Source organism: Neodiprion virginianus, chromosome 1 (assembly GCF_021901495.1).
Source record: "Neodiprion virginianus isolate iyNeoVirg1 chromosome 1, iyNeoVirg1.1, whole genome shotgun sequence".
Lineage (NCBI taxonomy): Eukaryota > Metazoa > Arthropoda > Insecta > Hymenoptera > Diprionidae > Neodiprion > Neodiprion virginianus.
This window is the reverse complement of record NC_060877.1, coordinates 39,958,901-39,979,501: the sequence shown is the minus strand read 5'-3', so window position 1 is coordinate 39,979,501 and position 20,601 is coordinate 39,958,901. Positions and strand designations below refer to the sequence as shown.

At 37.6% G+C, this 20,601-nt stretch overlaps 1 protein-coding gene across 2 annotated transcripts; it reads right to left on the bottom strand.

The window, feature by feature from the left end:
• Window positions 1–6,777: 6,777 nt before the first annotated feature.
• Window positions 6,778–14,996, bottom strand: LOC124310150 (ubiquitin-protein ligase E3C). 2 transcript variants are annotated; one of them, XM_046773854.1, is made up of 5 exons: window positions 14,918–14,993; window positions 14,008–14,506; window positions 12,940–13,478; window positions 10,723–12,767; window positions 6,778–10,394 (listed from the first exon to the last, which is right to left on the bottom strand). In XM_046773854.1, the coding sequence occupies exons 2-5, from the start codon at window positions 14,421–14,423 to the stop codon at window positions 10,227–10,229; spliced, it is 3,168 nt and encodes a 1,055-aa protein (XP_046629810.1). In that variant the 5' UTR covers window positions 14,424–14,506; window positions 14,918–14,993; the 3' UTR covers window positions 6,778–10,226. The 2 variants fall into 2 exon arrangements, with proteins under 2 accessions (XP_046629810.1, XP_046629809.1); XM_046773853.1 differs by having other exon boundaries at window positions 14,008–14,996.
• Between the last annotated feature and the right edge of the window lie 5,605 nt (window positions 14,997–20,601).

Sequence of the window (20,601 nt, the reverse complement as noted above, 5' to 3'; positions counted from 1 at the left end):
TCATTGAAACTGGTATACGGACGTATGTCAGTCGATCCGTAAGCAGAGAATTTTTTCCCGCCGCGACATCAACGATTGAACCAACTGCTGTGTATAATATGGTAAAGTGCTCTCCCTCGCTTGTACGAAATTTTTAATGTTGGGATAGCTTGGATCCCGGCATTTATAAAATACAATAGAATAAAATTGCGAAGGTTTCAAAACTAAAAGTTTCAACGTGGGTATTGTTGATAAAATTTCAACAAACACCACGTATGTGGTTGCTGAAGAAACCAAAGTATTGGGAAAATATAGGTTCAAACTCACCGACGGAATCAGACGGTAGGAAGGATGATGGAACGAAAATGTTTGCTCCGTCAAACAGGACAACTGGTCCGTGTAAACACGTTGGCAAGCCAGTTCATGAACCAGAGCATCGCAAATGTTGTAATGGTCCAGGTCGACTTTCCGTGAAATCTCCATGTTTTTCAACATCTCGAAAGATCTTTGATGCCTATTGGTTTAACGTAAGATAATGCATATATATAATAAGTGTATTTGGATGTTACACTAGTGCATAACGTCTGCGGAAATATCCTTTCATACCTATCGGAAATTATCGGTGAAATTTTTTTGTTTTTTCAATATCCCTCTACGTAAATAGTTCATAATTAGTGAAATGAGTCAGGTGTGGCTTTTTGTAGCTTCGACCCTGTTGCGAGTTACGACAAGACTTCTTCCACTTTTCTATTATATAGGAACTCATAGCTAGCCATACGGAATTTATATCCTGATTCTGAATGGTTTGTTGGAGAGCAATTTGAATATTACTACGGTTGCGTAATTGCATGTGGTATACGTGGCTCGTAACGCCACTTGCAATTTTTATTATACCAAACAACGATATCCTACAGGTATAACTTGGCAATTCGACAGCTACAAAGCCCAAGCACATGCACGCATCTGCAACGTCTTTGCAGGTAATGTGCCCGGGGTGCGTCCCCCTTCGGAAAGGGGCCGTTCAAATAACACGTAACGCAATATTGCGGGATTTTAGATTTCCCCGACTCTTCGTAAGAGCTTGTAACAATCCTCAACTCCCGGTACAAAAAATGTGTAACTAACCTAGAGCCCCCCCCCCCCCCCATTTTACCCCAAAAAAGGTGAAATCGAAACGACTAATGGGAATGAAAACGAGGCGACAATTTTACCGTCTTATGAAAGTTGTAGATCATTAAAAAAAAATCATAGTGAAGCTGGTTCTTTTTACTTTGAAACGTCACCTTGATAATTAATTCACTTCTCTTTTGGTCGCAATATCTAACTTTTTATATCCTGATCGGGAATTCGAAAAAAGATCGCGAGCTTTTAGATAGGACTGCATAACACGTAATTACCCTGCGGTGGAAATCGGTGGATGCTGATCTTTACTAATTTGCGAAGTATAGTTATTTACATAGCTAACTTTTCAACGCGTATTCAATACTACAACGCAATTAATACTTGCATGCCACATCTATGTTTCCGCGATATACATATAACTTGCCGCACCAGGGTCTGTGGGACCCCACCTGATTCTCGCTTGCATGCCACACCTATCGTTTCGGGATATAGGTAATAGAAAAAATTTTTTCTCAAAATACGGGAGCTTAAGCTTCTACTTTGGGGTTTCTGAGACCCCATGTATGGCATGCGAGGGTTAATTTCAAGCCGCAAACTATTGATATGTAGCATTTTATAATTGGGTGCGAAATTGTCGTGCCAAAAGTAAAAAAAAAATTTTTAGCTCGCGATAGATATTGCTTTCATCATATCGATAGGTACACAGGGCTGCCCCGTGAAGTTTTATAATTACACTTCTCGTTCCAACTGATCTCTTCTACGTTCCGCGTATTGTGCCCATTGAAAGTTTAAGATGTAATCACTGCTGTTACGAATAGTAAAAGTAGTCGATGTTGTCAGTCCGAAGTACGTTTCTTTCATCACAATCGTTGGTTGCTCGAGCGTTATAACGCAAGACGTAGCCGTACCGCACAAATCAAGACTAATGATTTCACCTGGAAAAAATTATAAACCTGGCCTGAGCTGCAAACTTTCATATATTGATTGAATCCAAAGCGTGTCCAAGGTCGAGAAGGCATGCACAGCCTGCAGTTAAGTTAAATAAATTATGATATTACTATGTCTTAATATACGACTGGCAATAATGAATATCAGACATCTGTAATGTAATGCAGTATTTGCTGAGTGGGTTTAACAATATCCAATACCTGTGTCATATGTAACAACTAGGCTATCTCTAAAATAGCCACTTTTCTCGGATAAGAAATTAACCGTCACTTGCATAGCTGCTCCTTCGACGATATTTCCTTTTCTCGGGTAAACCGTGAATGGGCTGTAAATGTCATTCAAAAATTTGGAAATTGAAGCAAAAATGATATTTGACTGTCCCTCGGGAACCCTAAATTCACCACCATTAATAGTCTCTGCACTCAAGATACGTTAGAAAACAGAAAAGCAAGAATTAAAAGAGAATGAAAGAGGGAAAAAGAGAGGGGGAGGGGTAGAAGAGAAGGAGGGAGGGGTAATAGGGTGGGTACTGTGTACAATTATCATGTTCGATGTTTCCTCGCTATGTATAAATAAACACCTCCAAAAGTTGATTCTAAAACGGAAGTAGTGTCTAGGGTAGGTACTAATTGATTTGGGTTGGTGTTGTGGTGAAAATCAAAAGCGCCTGTTTTCAGTGGTTTCTACATAGTTCATACTGCGATAGCATCTTAAATCAGTATCCCAGAAACTATGTACTTCCATTTCAAAATCAGAATCGATCCACGCAGGTGTACACGTCCATACATACACCAATAACGTACCTGTTTGTGGTAAGAGAAAAGGCGGCAGGCACGTCGCTGATATTACGTACGAGTAAAGATTTCGAAGACAGGGCTTTCACCGGCGTTTTGGGTAGATCGATAGCGTCGGGAAAATTCAGCAATGGTCGAGGTCCAATTGCTAAGGCCAATAAAACGTAAATAATCGCTGACGGGCGAAATATCTAATCTCTTATAACGCCAATTGGTAAGACTGCATTAATAAATGTACGAATGGAATTACAGGTCCTCAATTTCAGTTCTATACCGTTATTATTATTATTATACATTGACGGTGGGATTTCTTTCCAATTTTATACATTCGATTCATTTTACTAAGTGCAATATTTAATTGATGTTAGTCTTTTTTTTCCCCCTTTTACTCTAACAAAAAGGTATATTCAATTTTAGAGAACTATTCAATTCGCATCATTTCCGTTAATCGTATGTAATTTCTCGATTATAGGTGAAACCTGTAGTTACACAGGTATATCCACGGCGTATTTTTAACCCGTGGAAGAATATAATATTGCAAGAAGGTTAAATAGATCTAATTGTTGAGATCTCAACTACAGAAGAATTACTATCAATTTTTACCTAAAATGGGTATCACGAACACGTCAGAACCCATAGAAAAAGTTGCCTGGTGCTTGTAATCCCGTCTCTCCTCTGGATAAAATTTGACATCGTAAACGGCACTTATTCCTGGTGCTAATTTTTTCCGGTACATTGCATCACGAGACTCGACTCTGAACCACGGACTCTCTATTCGATTCATCTTCAAGTATTGCGAAACCTGTGACATCACAAGAGCCATCCATACTTAGCTAGCATCACTTTTTCACCCCCTGGACCCGCGCTTGTGCGGTAGTGTAGTAGTTGGTCTTAATACACGTATGGAAATGTAAGAATGCATTCGAACAAAAATCGATCAATTGAATTTGCAATCTATTATTAGGTTACATATATGTACCTCAAAGTAATCTACTAACGATACAATGATGACCTCATATCTAGCTCGCGATTATGATCACCTCTTAGGCTCCACTATTTATAAATTATAGCTAACTATGCCGGCTAATGTTCACAGCCAATGATTATTGGATAGCGAAGAACAAGCATAGCGTGAAACCTCTAAATGTAACGATATTCTGAATTCTCGATAGAGGTAAAATAAAATTTCAGGTCGACAAATTTCAAGTTGGATCAAATTTTTTTATTCGACACTTTTTGAATGTGGACCCGAAGATACGCAGAACAAAGACTGATCACAAAAGAAGCGACTTAACGAAGTTGCTCAATTAATCACTAGTTGTTAAAACGGATGGTCCTTTAACATATCTTTATACTTTTACGCATGACGTTCGAATTACATTAATATTTTGGGCATACAAAGCGAACACATTGAAATGAACGGCGCGTAGATTTGAATAACCACTTCTACCGAATTGAATACCGGCCCTTGTTTCTGATGAAGAAAAATTTCGGAAAATCAGATGTCAACATGTGCTTTTTGCAATTCAGATAGACAGAAAACAGACGGCAAAACGCTAACGTAAGCAAAATTTACCATCAGATTGCCAGAAATTTATTGCCCTTTACGATTCCACCTAATTGTATATTCGCGGTTTTCCGTATGTTGCCTCATTTCTCTGCGATCTATGTGTCCTCTAGATTATTTCACTCAAGGTGCTTTGCATAAAACATGTGGCTACTATAAAAATAGTAGTATAGTTTAGGTGGAATCTGTGCAGTTATCTGATACTTAACCGAACATGTGCGTTTATGAAACACATATAGTCAAGTATGCAATTATTGTGTATTTCGGAGATGACATACAGCGCTCGAAAAGTCAACTTCCAGAGCAGGTGTTGTAAAAATACACTTAACTATACTGCAGCGCTTACCGAGGTAATGTTTTTGATGGTCACAGTTACAGTGTAATTACTCCCAGGAGAAAACTGTTGGAATACAACGATGCTGGGGATAACACGAAAGGGAACATCCGAGCGATCAGCATTCAATTTTTTTTCATGCTCTCGCTTTATTAAACTCTCGGTACGCTCCTCCGTTGTCAATAACATTTGCTTTACGTAAGAAGAGGGTGAGATTCGGCGCTGCAAAAGGAAAAAGTCATCTCGTTCTTCAACAAGTCGATCGTACTTTTACATACCCGCGCCGAACTTACGGAAACAGACTTGTTTCTATTCTCACTATCCAGGAGGACTGTGAATATCTGTACATAGTCGGCAATTCTTTGTTCCTCCTCGGGCGATGATACAAGTTTATTCTTAATAAATTCCATTTCCTCCCAGGTTTAATCGCCCAGCAATAAATATGTCAATCAATCCAACCCACCATTGAAGGCCACGAAATAGGATTAGAAATAAAACACAATTCATTTTTCTCTTCTTTTTTTTTTTTATATTCACCACTTGGGCATCCATCAAAACAATGAGCCAGTTATAGCCGAAAAGCTTATCGTTTGTTTATAGAAGGCACGACGATGAAATAATCTAACTTTTAAATTAGCTTTACCTCGACGAACGTCGGGGTTAGCAAACGCAGTTTCGAAACCGAAAGTATGATTGAGCTCAAAATCTTAGTGCCACATGTTCGCGATAAGAACAGCGAACCATCCAAATTTCACGCGAATCGGTTCTTCCTACAAAACAAAGTTCAATCGCGGTCCAATCAATCACTTCCATTTTGCCCACCATTTTCTGACTAACAGAAATTGCGAGCAGTTTTGAACACACATAAGTAGGTAGAAATTAAGAGATAATACAATATGTAATAATAATGAAAATCATGGCATTTTCATGACTCGTAGTGTGAATTTCTGGCGAACAGATTATTTAAATTGAATACTACGGTAATTATCAGTAAATTTACACTAAGATTCGACTGCTTGTATGACGTAATTAATAAGTGCTTCATAAAAAATTGGGTACCTTGTAATAATTAGTTACAAAACTATCGGCATATTATTATAATAATTGCACCATGGATTTTCTATAGAAACGACATTATTACAGTTCTTAGCTTGCTGCACCGGGTTCACTTTCTGTAAGATTTCCCTAGGATTTCGCCTCTACTATTAGTCGAAAACTGGGGAAATTACATACGTTGTGCACGTGGGATTTTCAACACTTGTTAACAAAACCAACGTAAAAAAGTGAGATATACGCGAAAAGAAGTTAGTCATTTCTCCGCTCATTTTTGATTGTTTTTGAAAAAAACATAAAAAATCTTGTTCCGCTCGCAGAAATTATAACAATCCGATAGAAAAAAAAAAACTGATGTTCAATTATTAATTTGATGACTGCAAATTTCGTTTAATCAGAGGGTTGATACATCGCTTATAACATTTGCTTGAGTAATTGTAGACTTACACCAATCTTTGCATGCGTACCGAATTAATCAGAAAAATGTCGCTGACCTGAAAAGTACGCGTTTCCTAACCGACAGACCGGATTAAGGTAATGCGTTATTCGTAACAAAAATTATTGCTGCAAAATAGTGATTTAGAATAGAAATTTATAAATAATAACGTAAAGTATTAATGGTATTTTAAAGTCATCATACGGATTGAACGACTTGGTTGTTATGTATTGGTAAAGTTTGAAAATGCTGCATTTATTGTATAAAACGACACCTTCATTAAAGGTAATAATGTTAAGGTACCGAAACATTGGTTAAAAAATCACTACTTTGCAACTTTAGAATATCTTTGACGGAGTCGAGTTTTCATAAATTGCTACTACGTGCTGCTTCGTCACGATTTACCGTATTACAAACAATTCTGAAATTGCCAACAACGACTATTTCTAAAATCGCATGGTTATATCAAAGTTACGAACTTCAACATCATTAATAATGAGAATCCTTATGAGACAAAATGAGTAATAAATATTACACCTGTAAATCGAGTAACTATATCTTTTATTTACATTAACTCATATCCCCTAGATAAATACATTCTTGCATACATACATTTGTTAAACTGACAGGCGGATATAAAACTTAAAATTTGTAAATATACACAATTTACAGACACCAGGGCAGTAACTGTAACAAAAAATATATGTAGGTGTATTCAATGTGGAACCCTTCTTTTTCAAATTGATTTTTTTACATTTAACGGTAAGAAACGACTCTGCTACAGTCGTAACTGAGCTTACTGGCGCTTTGCATAACATACCCTAATTGTAAGTAATTGGCCCCTCGGTACATACATTATTAATCGTATAACATTATCTATTCGTCATGTGTTATCAGTACCTGTTTCCTGCGCTATGATTTTCTGTCACGTGACCATATCTTCCCATTGCCTATTTTTGTGAGGGTGAAAACATACCCGCACATAGATGTTATAACATAATGCGCGCACACCGGTTTTCAGTTGATGGGAACAAAAAAAAGCAAAAGGTAAACTTATCGTTTCTATCACAACAATAAGCCCTCCTAAATCGATGCCTACATATTTTTTATACTTTGTGTGTGTGTGTGTATGCAATACCGGAAATGTGAGCATTTATTGGGCTCGTGGAGCGAATTCAAGCTTACCAATAGCGCTCTGGTATACATTGCAACCTTGGACCTATACATATTGTACATATATATTCTTTACGACAGAAGGTTTCCTTGGAACCCAGAACCGGGGAATCTGCCTGTCAAGAAACTGTAGCGAAAACTTGAGAAACTGCTATAATACCTATGCTCCATAAGAGTTATGTTTTTCTAGAATATATGAAGACTGAACTATCGGTTTCATCGCAAATAAATAATGTTTTGGAAAAAAAAATAACATCAATTCTTCGAGTACTTAACTGCAGTGATCAGATAATACATAAGTTCAATAACATGAATCTTCTCTGAGTGTGCTGACTGATGTAATTGTAAGCACTACATCTTTCTTCTCATCGTATATCAACCATAGCTGAACGCGTTAGTACCGAACTACTGCATTCCATGCCGTTTAGCAATTGATTACAAGTGAAAGTTAGTACTTGTAATTTGCCAAGTTAGAGGTAATTACTGCGACGAAAAAAAATTGTCTGAAATCTATTTTGTGTGGCTATTTGTTATATCACTGATTGATTAGGCCAATTTTTCCGTGTGCAGTAAATTTCATTGCAAGTGGAAATACTATAACTTCTCGATACTAATACTTGAGTTAGACCTCAATTCTGCGTGCAGAAGTAGGACCTCGTTTCTCAAAATCAAACACCAGGAAACAAAGAAAAGAGTAAACCTAGAGGCTCAACTGCAACTACATGCTGCAACGCCTTGTTAAGAAAAACGAAAAGAGGCATTCAAATAAAAAAAAAAAAAGAAAAGGAGATGGTTCAAATTCCCCTTCCCAAAGTAGTGAAATCTATTACCGTTTACTAAATCGACGCGACATCTCCTTTTGCTCTCGATAGCATCATAAATCAGACTGTGTTTTAGTTCTCTTCAGTACACTATACCGGGAGTTTTCAGTGAAGGGTCCTGACGCGAACGTTGTTTCGCTGGCAGATAGGCAACAGGAATTACATCTTATACACTGTAAGGGGAAAGGTCCGTTTGGACCTTTCACCAGCGTTATTGGACACTAAAATAATCGGAAGCTAGATTGGACACAGACCGATTGGACACTAGCGGTATTGCAGACACGGCCTCAACGGGTCTCAAAGATTGCATGTATATATTCAAATGCTCGATTAAATCTAAAATTGTCAGATATGGCAAAGTAATGCTGAAATCCCATTTTCAAACTTCGAAGAGAAGAATCTTTGGTTCTTCGTAGTCAGTTTGAAAATGGGACTCGAGCATCACTATCTCATGCACGTCTCACAATTTTGGTTTTAATCGAGCATTTAAATATATTTATTCAATCTTTGGACCCGATGGGGCCGTGTCTGTAAGACCGCTTGTGCTACCTGGTCCAATCGAGCTACGCCCAAAAGGGCTCATATCTAATCGGAGCCGTGTCAAATCGGGCAGTATCCAATAAATATCATGTACAATACAGTTTTCGATAATTTTTGGTGTCCAACAACGCTGGTATCCAATCAGGGTTCACCTTATCACCTCAAATTAAGTGCCTCAGATATAACTTTGGTTGCCTATCTGGCGACGAAAGCTCAATTGCGTCAAGAGTCCTCACCGAAAACTCTCAGTGTAATCTCACTTCTGAGCCCGAAGGGGTTCTCTTTTTAGAAAATCCAAAAATAAGAAAAAAAAAAATAGAAAACTGCGATCATCACTGTCCACGCCTCAATCTGCCAGGCTTCTAACTTCTCACGATTTTTACTACAGCAGTTTAGATTTTCTATGAAAAGGGAAAGCCTACCAAAGCAATGGTGTTGGCATTTGACAAGGATCAATTTCTGTTACTAGGTAGAAAATGGCCCTCAGGGATTCCTCCATTACCGATCCGTCATTTGTTATTTTACACACGGAATACCAGTCTGAGTAGGACGACCGATTCTACAGAAATTCGTTCTACAGGGCAAATGTTCTACAGAATATGTTCTACAGACCCGTTTCTACAGAATTTCTTCCTACAGAAAGGAATTCGAGATTCACATCAGAAATAATACTCCATGAATTGTTGTATAGGAGAATTGTTCTACAGAATAGTTTTCTACGGAAGATTTTTCTATAGAACAGTTTTCTAATTTCACACATCCGACACAATACCCGTTCGACACAACACACATACAACACGCATATAAATTCAAACCACATAATTTCAATTAAATTAGATCAAATTGAATTAAATTACAATGTTTTTAACAATTCGACGATTGCTCTGATTTTGTGTTGCGTTGAACAGAATCTCTAGCCAAAAATTGTGGAAAAATATATTGTAGAACAATTTTTCTGTAAAATTATACTCTGTAAAAGAATTTACTGTAGAAACAAGTTAGTAGAACATATTCTGTAGAACACTTGCTCTGTAGAACTGATTTCCGTAATATCGAACCGCGTTCGTTTGAGTATGTCATATTTACAACTACACACAACTGTGACGTAAACTTGAAACTCTATATTAAATAGTATACGAGAGTCACCTAACACAAATAGAGCTATCCTATTTTCTGTGCTATCGCTTGTCGTGGGACTGACGGCAAAACCAAACCAATATTATAAGTGAATGCGCAGATATGTTATTGGTCTGGCTTTTCTTTTCATGCAATATTTTTTGTCATTCAAACTATCTTCGTACATACAGGTACATCAATCGTGGCATATATCGTAAAGAACTTGTTCATGGTATATCCACTGTTAGTACGAATTGTTCGTTCACCCAATTTCACAAGGAATAAGTTTATCACATTGAAAACAAGAATGGCAATTGTGCCTCTTGTCGTGGAGTTTAGATATTTAGCTAAGCTCAAAACCTGCACCTGCTTGTATAGCGTATAGAAGCTTTTCCCTTAGTGTCCTTTCGTCAGGAAATTCCGGAAGTTTTAAAAGGTTCATGCAGGTGCTCGAAGTCGGAAGCCGATCGACGCTACCTGCGTGTTGAATGCAGAAAGGTGGATCAAGTTCCTGAAAACAAAGAGATGACCATCATTATTCGGTTGGAACCGATTTGAGAAGCTCAATGTAGAAACACCAGCGTTTGTACGAGGCACAAGGTAAACCGCAAAAAATCTTATCCGGGTGTAGTTAACCCGAGTTCAAACCTTAGGTAGCCGGTTCAGCGCCTGAACGGTGGGACCCGTGGTAAAATTACTGTGAGTCGCCGCTCAGGTCTTCCTCGACAGGCTAATGATTTGAGCTCAGACCCTCCCATTTCACAGTCATGCACGCTACGCTACTACAGTCACTTTATTTAGTATCAGTATCGTTTAGTTTCTTTCTCGTTTCATCATACCTTGAATCCAAGCAGCGGTGGTCGACTGCAACTTGTCACAAATTTGAGCAGTTGACTTCTCTGTTGGTCCGTGAATTCGTCAGCAATTTTCCAAAAGGAAATTATTGTAGGGTGATCGGGGGTATAGCCTCCGGTATAGTTTGTATGTAGTTTCAAGTCGCGTACATCGACAGGTATCTGTGCACCGGAGATTAAGACCTGTAGTTCTTTATTATTGAACATTTGAAGCCAGTCGAGGGATACGACATTACTTATGCCCTGCTTGAATGCATAGCACTGGGCTCTTATCTGTTTGTTTAATTTGTAGTCAGCCATTAAATGGATGTATTCTATCCGATTGTGCGAAGTTACTGTGACGTTCGCTCCTCCAGGCTTGAGCTCGTCAATGCGCCTCTCCCCAAGTTCGTCAGATAAAACTGTAAAGTCTAACCCCAGTTCGGTAACATCGCCTTGATAACTTTTCAGATACAAGAGATTCCTGTACATTATTGGATCGAGGGAAGCCAAGTGATGAACGTCAACATCGGCTTGCCTGCCGACAATTTTTGATAAAAAAAATTCGGCAAACGGCAATTCAACTAACAAATTCTCGTACAGTGCCTTTCCCAATATACGACCAATGAAGTAGTAGTGTTTTGGAAAATCATCAACAAGAAGGTGCACCGTTGGATTCGGATACAACATGTTGTCTTTGGTCAGCCTGAAAAATCCGCGATTTGGATCAAAGCTGGTTTTTAACAATTCTGAAAGAAACTCTCGGAATAGTCCACCCCCATCTACACCAGCCTCTTCAAGACCAGCTGCGTTCACCAATTGAACCTTCATTTTCAGCCTCAACTCAGACTCGTTCTCTGGTGAAAGTTTGTCAAACGCATCCTCGTACAAGTAATTCCGTCTCACAGCAATCTGTATGTATGGACCCCGCATGAAATTCGTCCATTCGCCTTGCTGTTCCTCTTTGTCGTGATTCAAGAGAGATTGAAATACCACTACACGATCATTGAATGGCACAACAAAGGGTATTTCACGAAGCAGCGTAAGCGTTCGCACTTCCTTTGTCGACCAAGGAGGGCCTTCCTCCAAATCTTCACGAGTAAATGCTCGCAGTCCTTGAAATGGTACATACCCTCTTAATCTGCGACGTCGGAATGTAAAATCCTGTGGTTTGTCCAGTGGTATCACAATGTTCGACGCTATCCAATGGCCTTCAGGGCAAAATTGTTTTCTCAGATCACGAGTGTGAAGTTGCCGCAGCAAACCTACGGTTACTTTGAACAAGTGCACCCACATTTGTGTGTTTTGGTGAGTTTGGGTAGCAGAGGCACCAAGTACTGCAGTTTTATAATCATCTCGTACTGTCGGCCGGGTATCGGGGAACGCGAGCTCGACCAAGCCCAAGCAAACCCCTTTCAAATGAGCAGAAAGTGGCACTAGTTCCACAGTCGTGAATGGCATTGTCTGTTGGCTAGCACCACTTGTTCCAACTTGGGAGCCATCATTGAAGAATTCAGTGTCGTGCAGCGTTGCAATAAGCAGGCTGAAGAGCGAGCAAAAAACTGCCAAAAGTGGTACAATCTTTTTTGTATTATCTGCATCTAGGGCGATACCTCGAGAAACTACTTGGAGTAGAAGAGTGACACCCCCAAACAGGGATGTCTGACGAACAGACATTAGTGCCGTCCATAAATGACGAAGGAACGACGGTTTGAACGCAAGCATGTAGAGTAGTTTATATTTAGGAACAGCCATTTTGTTGGTTATCAAAAGATTGTGGCACAATTGACATAGGGCTTGGAGCATAAGGGGATCCTCGCTTTGATCCACCACCACAAGAATACCTTGTACACGATTTTCTGCATTCAACATTTCTATGCATTTTTGACGTATGTCCGCTTCATCCTGATCGACCATATCAGTGTCTGTGTCACTGTCCGATTCGTCGGTGAAATTTAAACTCTGCTCTATAGGTGGGGAGGCTATTGTCGAACTCAGCGATGCCAAAACTTGAAGGTAGTTCGTCAGAGTGTTCCTTGACCTTCTGCAGGCTGTGGGTGCAAAGATGAAGACGGAGACATTAGCAATGCAATATACACCAAGGTATGGACAACATTTCAAACATATAAAATATCAAATGTACATTTGCATTAGTGTTCATAATTGTCACTGTCAATCTGAATATTATAATTATTGTAATTCTCCAAACTGTTTATCACTTACCAAATCTGACTGGTTCCAGAGATAATATGCTGTACAAAAGGCACAGAGTAGGCTCATTTGCAAGTCTATTTATACAATCGATTAATTGTTTATACGGGAGATTTTGAAATTCTGTCAATGCAGGTAAGACAAGCATCTTAATTGGCTCTGACATTCTTGGCGCAAGAATGCTGTAGCAGAACTCTTCAAGTATCGTAATGGAAAATTTGTTATTCTCTTCCATGGTATGAATAAGTCCAAGCGGTCGTTTAATCATATCCAATAGACATGCCGCCATCGGTGTCGGTGGTACAGGCGTTGCTTCCAACAAAGGAGGCACTTTTTCATCTATCAACCTTCTCAATTGCACAAAGTACTTGTTTTCTGCCAAATATACAAATATGCCGATCAAATGGCGATCTGTTTCTGTCTTTAAAATACCCTCTGTATTTTCTTTCACAGTGAACACTTCCAGGACTCGCAGAGGAACTGCTATAGAACGAGCAGGATCTTGAGAAACCGTGTCAACTATTTTCCGCATTGATAATTTGAGAATCCACCTTAAAAATGGGCAAAAAAGCTGATGGTATTATTTCAAACTCTATAAAACAAAAGTGCTTACCACTCAAAAAAAAGACCAATTTAACAGCAGACGGGGCAAACAAAGCAGAAACATTAAATCACTTTATGGAAACGACATATCTCACATGCATTTTTCACGTATTGGTGCCAAAGAATGTGACTACAAAAATTACAAAAATTAAAGTATTCTCTTCCCTCTGATTTTTTTCGATTCTTTATTCACCTCAATATGCTGAGTAAAACATCACAAGGATGCAATATTGATTTTATAAAAACTCAGATCGCTAAAGTCGTTACACCCTCCTGGCAAATTGGTCTTCGTAGTTGCATTCAAATTGAGAAATTGCTTGTAGCCATAAAGGGACAGTAGTATTTAGAAAAAAATTTCAACCCCAATGACCCTCAATCAGCTTCAAAACGAAAACGCTTGCCAGTTACGCCCTACTCAACTGGTTTTCTGCTTTTGAATTAATTAGAGAAATAGTACACTTTATTTCATAAACGTACCGTAATCTCCATGACCATTCTGTAGATATGGTAGTCAGTTCTTTTATGCGTTTGTGATCTTTCAAGACGTGTCTAAGTATCCATAGCAATCTGGATCCATCTAGAGCTTCGTCATAGAAAAATAACAATTGTCTGAGCAAAGGGGAAATCTCTTCCAAGCTTGGCGGATTATTACCCAATGCCTTCTGCGCTACATCAAAGTTGTGCCTTTCATGCTCACGCTTTAATTGTCTAGTTACAAATTGACGAATCTGAGCTTGGATTTTCACAGCGGCGTCATGCCTTTGACGCTGTTGTTCTCGTTTTAAACGTTCCAATTGAGCATGCTGCAGTAGCACAGCTTTTTCATCACGACGGCTAGCACCAGCTAGATTTTGTTGGGGTTTTCGTCTGTAGTCTCCGTCAAAGCTATACATGACGTTACTTCAATCAAAAAAAATTACACGTCCGTTCTCTTGTGAGTCACTTGAAATTCAACAATGAAGACTCCCCAATCGGCCTGAATTCACAGATAGAAACATATTGACAATAGTGAATAATGATAAATGAGATTTAGAAGCATTCGATGCATTGGTTCATTATGATTGGTTGGGCATGAATTTTTTTTCAGCAACCAGCAGAATCCTAACTGACTAAATTATATCCTTTGCAGTATTACAGTCGTGGTATTTTGAACTGTTCAAATTTAGTCCAGTTTCACCTTCGTGAAAATATCTATTGTGAAAAATTATCTGTTCACTAAGTATAAAATTACTCGATTACTTTTCTCTGCGAATTCGGCTCTTTATAGCAAGGTTATGCCCGTATTAATTGATTATTGCCACACTGCGTAACCACGCAACGTCAATAAATTATGCTTGTGTTTAACAATTACGAAATCGAAGGAGAATGTTTCACCACCATTACTCACTTTATCACTAAAAATCACTCGAAATAAATTATAATATTACAATAATGTTACGATTACACGTTAGTCATTGAATACACGCCATATTGAATTGATGAATAATATCACTAGCATGGAGACTAGAGTAAAGGAGTCCGATCTTCGTACACTTGATCCGGGATCAAAAATCCGTACAATAAGGCTTACGCTGGCTGACGCTGAAGGCGCTGATATCACAAAGATCCGACGAGTGTTGGGCTTATAGCGTTTTCCACTGGTTGCACTGAGTGTGCACTGAGAGCGCACTAGCGGTAGACTCGTATTTCCAGCGTGTTCCACTGGCAGCTCGGGTTCGTAAATTTAGCACTGAGTGTGTAAAATATTACCCTGAAACCGGTAGTCGGTGTCAAAGCACTGCAATTATGGCTGCTGATCGTGAAAGAGTCGAAATAGATGCTGTGAGAGCTTAACTCTTTTACTAGATCTAATTTCATCTTCGTCTAGCAGTGATGATGACTTGCTGGAGCCGAAAGATAGAGGAGAGACTCGCAAAATTTCAAATTTCATACGAGTAATCCACAGCATGTCCGATATCGAAGCAGAGATGAGTAGGGAGATCTCCAACGCTCGGCTTTTCGTGATACCAGCTAAGTTGGAGCGTCGACGTGACACCTAGGCGGCCACGCACCGAAGGTGGCCCATTTCCGACCTGACACCAGGCGGCCATGCACCGAAGGTGGCCCACAATCGTGTATATATAGATACACTCGGTTGCTCGAGCAAGTGGTTGCCAATCGCATCCTTGTCCCCGCTCGCACAAATGTTTCCAGGAATGCAAGAATTGGAATTTTTTTTGTTTCAGTTATGAATGTCAGCGAATAAAAGTATCTCCAGATTTGATAAATCTTGGATTCAATTAGCGGGCGCTGAACCAAATTAATTAACTACTCCCAGTCCGAATACTTTTTTTTTTTTTTAATATATATTATTTTTTTATTGATATGAAAATAGGTGACGCCTGGTGTTCTCGAATATTTGTACACGCAGTTTATGGAAAAATATACGACGCCAGCTCGATAACATTTATGCAAAATGTGCAATGGGCAAGTGGTTGGGGGAAATTTTTTTTTTCTCGAACTGAATCTTCCAGAGAAGCATCAGCGAATTCCAAGCAAGCTCCATAAACATACCGAGCAAACGCGCGCTCACGGACGTAGCTGTGGTGTGGCTGAGTGGATACCACATGAGGATGAGTTTTCAATCACAGGTTTTTGCGCGAAGTTTTCCTGTATTTAAGTTAATTACTGCTGCCTTTGCTATGATACTGCATTCAAGTCTTAAACAAAACACTAAAAAATAAGTTAACCACTTAATGTAAAACAAAATGTTAGATTGAGCTTAAAATTTCAGCCGGAGTTACATAAACTAAGATAATTACAAGCGCAACATTGTAAATATTGTACATTTATTTAGGAAAGAAGTTTGTGACCAGGAGGTAGATTGAAGATGAGAGTTCGTCGAAATTCCGGTCAGGAAGAAGAAGAAATTTTAATACTTGAAGGACGTGAATATAAATATAATATATTGAATATAAATTTATATTCACGTCCTTCAAGTATTAAAATTTCTTCTTCTTCCTGACCGGAATTTCGACGAACTCTCATCTTCATTGTACATTTATTGTTCATCTAAATAAATATGGTTTCCTCCTCAAAAAAAACAAACAACATGAGGATGGAGTGATGCGGGACACGGGTTCGATCGCAGTTCACTCTTTATTTATTTATTTTTTTTAAATTCAATCCCGGCTTTTGATTTTGTATTTTCGGAGAAAAAAAAACAAATGAAAGAAAGAAAATTTCCAGAGCCGGTCGATTTTTTCCTTCTTTCCTTTTGCTTTTTTTTTACTGAACCCACCCTTTTTGTAGTGGGGGTAACCCAGAAGAGAACAAATAATTGAAACAATAAAATTCCGAGAGTGAATCGATTTGTTCCCCGTTTTTGGCGCCTCTTTTTTTAATAAGGAAAAGTTTTGACAGTAATGAAAAATAGAGATTACTAAAAACAAATGTATTGTTTTTTTAATAACACCGGCCCACTAAAAAAAAAAAAGTGGTCTGTACTTTTGACCGGACCTACCTATCTTTATGTATTTTGACGCACTGAATCCGAATCTGAAGTTAGTTTTGCCCGTACATCCTCAAAATTTTGAGTAAATTGCAAAAAACCATAAAAATAGCCAAAAATTAGCAGTTTTGGTAAGAAAAAAATTTGTGGAACTATAGACCAAGTATGATTTTTATGCATTTTGGTCCGCTAAACCCAAATCTGAAGTTTATTCAACCATAAGCCTTTTAAAATTTAATTGAGCCGGTGTTATTAAAAAACAATACATTTGTTTTTAGTAATCTCTATTTTCCATTACTGTCAAAACTTTTCCTTATTAAAAAAAAAAAAAACGCCCATTTTATATCAGTCTTGACGAGCATTTCTTAAGAATTTTGAGAGATGCGAGATCGGAACGACAAAATTATTTCAGTAGCAACAATGTATGGACCCCTCTCCTTTTCTGATATTGGCAGCCAGTTATGAGGCTTCACAGTGTTCAGTTTAATGCCAGCAGCTCTCGAGGTAGCAAGATGGTAAGTGAATTACTTAATTATTTTACATGTATGGAAAAACCGGCAGGTTTGACGATCGTCTATTTACTTTATAGATTAAGAAGAGAAAAAAAGGGAAGGACCTGTAGTCGTATTTTATACTTTATTTAATTTTCCTTGAATTGTCAAACGTTTTTATTTTTGATTGTATAGGAAGAAGGTGTGTGGGGAATTCCATTCTAGTGCCCAAGAATGTAATACACATTTTCGATCGTTTTAACTTTTTTTTTTTTTGGGAAAACATGTTCCACAATTTACAAATTTCCGTAATGTTTTGGTATTCAAATCGATTCTTAACAATTTTGCGCACAGGTGGGATTTCTTTAATTATTTTTTCCCTAAACCTGAGGATATTTCCTATCTGAGATCACTGTCAATAGGCGAGATTCCGGAAATCATTAAATTACCTTTTTTTCTAATTAAAAAGAAAATCACATAAGGCCACTAAGAGCTCGAAATGAAAATCTGAAAAAATTAGAGATGGTTTTTTATATTCGAAGCCATTAACGTAAAAAATCCGTTTAACGATCATCCTAATAGATATACATTGTATATTGGGCATTCCACGTCAAATTTGCAACCCATGTACCTCACCCTCTTCGCTTTTGATAATTGTTTGGTATGATGTTGCAACCACGGTTTCAATCGACTTGAAACAGCGTCGGAATTTTTTGCAGATTTCTTTAGCCACCACTGAAATAGAAAAAAATTGAAAAACCAATTCCGAAAACGCTTCTTTTAAAATACTGAAAAAATTCACACTGATTTTATAATTAAAAATATGATTCTTAAGCACGAGACGATAACGGGATCTCTACATTTACTATTGTTTTCGCAAGTTTTTAATTTTCTTGGATCTTTGAATTACTTAAAAAAAAAGAATGAAATGGTATGAACTATATTCATTGCAAATTTGACGTGGAATGCCCAATATACAATGTATATCTATTAGGATGATCGTTAAACGGATTTTTTACGTTAATGGCTTCGAATATAAAAAACCATCTCTAATTTTTTCAGATTTTCATTTCGAGCTCTTAGTGGCCTTATGTGATTTTCTTTTTAATTAGAAAAAAAGGTAATTTAATGATTTCCGGAATCTCGCCTATTGACAGTGATCTCAGATAGGAAATATCCTCAGGTTTAGGGAAAAAATAATTAAAGAAATCCCACCTGTGCGCAAAATTGTTAAGAATCGATTTGAATACCAAAACATTACGGAAATTTGTAAATTGAGGAACATGTTTTCCCAAAAAAAAAAAAAAGTTAAAACGATCGAAAATGTGTATTACATTCTTGGGCACTAGAATGGAATTCCCCACACACCTTCTTCCTATACAATCAAAAATAAAAACGTTTGACAATTCAAGGAAAATTAAATAAAGTATAAAATACGACTACAGGTCCTTCCCTTTTTTTCTCTTCTTAATCTATAAAGTAAATAGACGATAGTCAAACCTGCCGGTTTTTCCATACATGTAAAATAATTAAGTAATTCACTTACCATCTTGCTACCTCGAGAGCTGCTGGCATTAAACTGAACACTGTGAAGCCTCTTAACTGGCTGCCAATATCAGAAAAGGAGAGGGGTCCATACATTGTTGCTACTGAAATAATTTTGTCGTTCCGATCTCGCATCTCTCAAAATTCTTAAGAAATGCTCGTCAAGACTGATATAAAATGGGCGTTTTTTTTTTTTTAATAAGGAAAAGTTTTGACAGTAATGGAAAATAGAGATTACTAAAAACAAATGTATTGTTTTTTAATAACACCGGCTCAATTAAATTTTAAAAGGCTTATGGTTGAATAAACTTCAGATTTGGGTTTAGCGGACCAAAATGCATAAAAATCATACTTGGTCTATAGTTCCACAAATTTTTTTCTTACCAAAACTGCTAATTTTTGGCTATTTTTATGGTTTTTTGCAATTTACTCAAAATTTTGAGGATGTACGGGCAAAACTAACTTCAGATTCGGATTCAGTGCGTCAAAATACATAAAGATAGGTAGGTCCGGTCAAAAGTACAGACCACTTTTTTTTTTTTAGTGGGCCAGTGTTATTAAAAAAACAATACATTTGTTTTTAGTAATCTCTATTTTTCATTACTGTCAAAACTTTTCCTTATTAAAAAAAGAGGCGCCAAAAACGGGGAACAAATCGATTCACTCTCGGAATTTTATTGTTTCAATTATTTGTTCTCTTCTGGGTTACCCCCACTACAAAAAGGGTGGGTTCAGTAAAAAAAAAGCAAAAGGAAAGAAGGAAAAAATCGACCGGCTCTGGAAATTTTCTTTCTTTCATTTGTTTTTTTTTCTCCGAAAATACAAAATCAAAAGCCGGGATTGAATTTAAAAAAAATAAATAAATAAAGAGTGAACTGCGATCGAACCCGTGTCCCGCATCACTCCATCCTCATGTTGTTTGTTTTTTTTGAGGAGGAAACCATATTTATTTAGATGAACAATAAATGTACAATATTTACAATGTTGCGCTTGTAATTATCTTAGTTTATGTAACTCCGGCTGAAATTTTAAGCTCAATCTAACATTTTGTTTTACATTAAGTGGTTAACTTATTTTTTAGTGTTTTGTTTAAGACTTGAATGCAGTATCATAGCAAAGGCAGCAGTAATTAACTTAAATACAGGAAAACTTCGCGCAAAAACCTGTGATTGAAAACTCATCCTCATGTGGTATCCACTCAGCCACACCACAGCTACGTCCGTGAGCGCGCGTTTGCTCGGTATGTTTATGGAGCTTGCTTGGAATTCGCTGATGCTTCTCTGGAAGATTCAGTTCGAGAAAAAAAAAATTTCCCCCAACCACTTGCCCATTGCACATTTTGCATAAATGTTATCGAGCTGGCGTCGTATATTTTTCCATAAACTGCGTGTACAAATATTCGAGAACACCAGGCGTCACCTATTTTCATATCAATAAAAAAATAATATATATTAAAAAAAAAAAAAAGTATTCGGACTGGGAGTAGTTAATTAATTTGGTTCAGCGCCCGCTAATTGAATCCAAGATTTATCAAATCTGGAGATA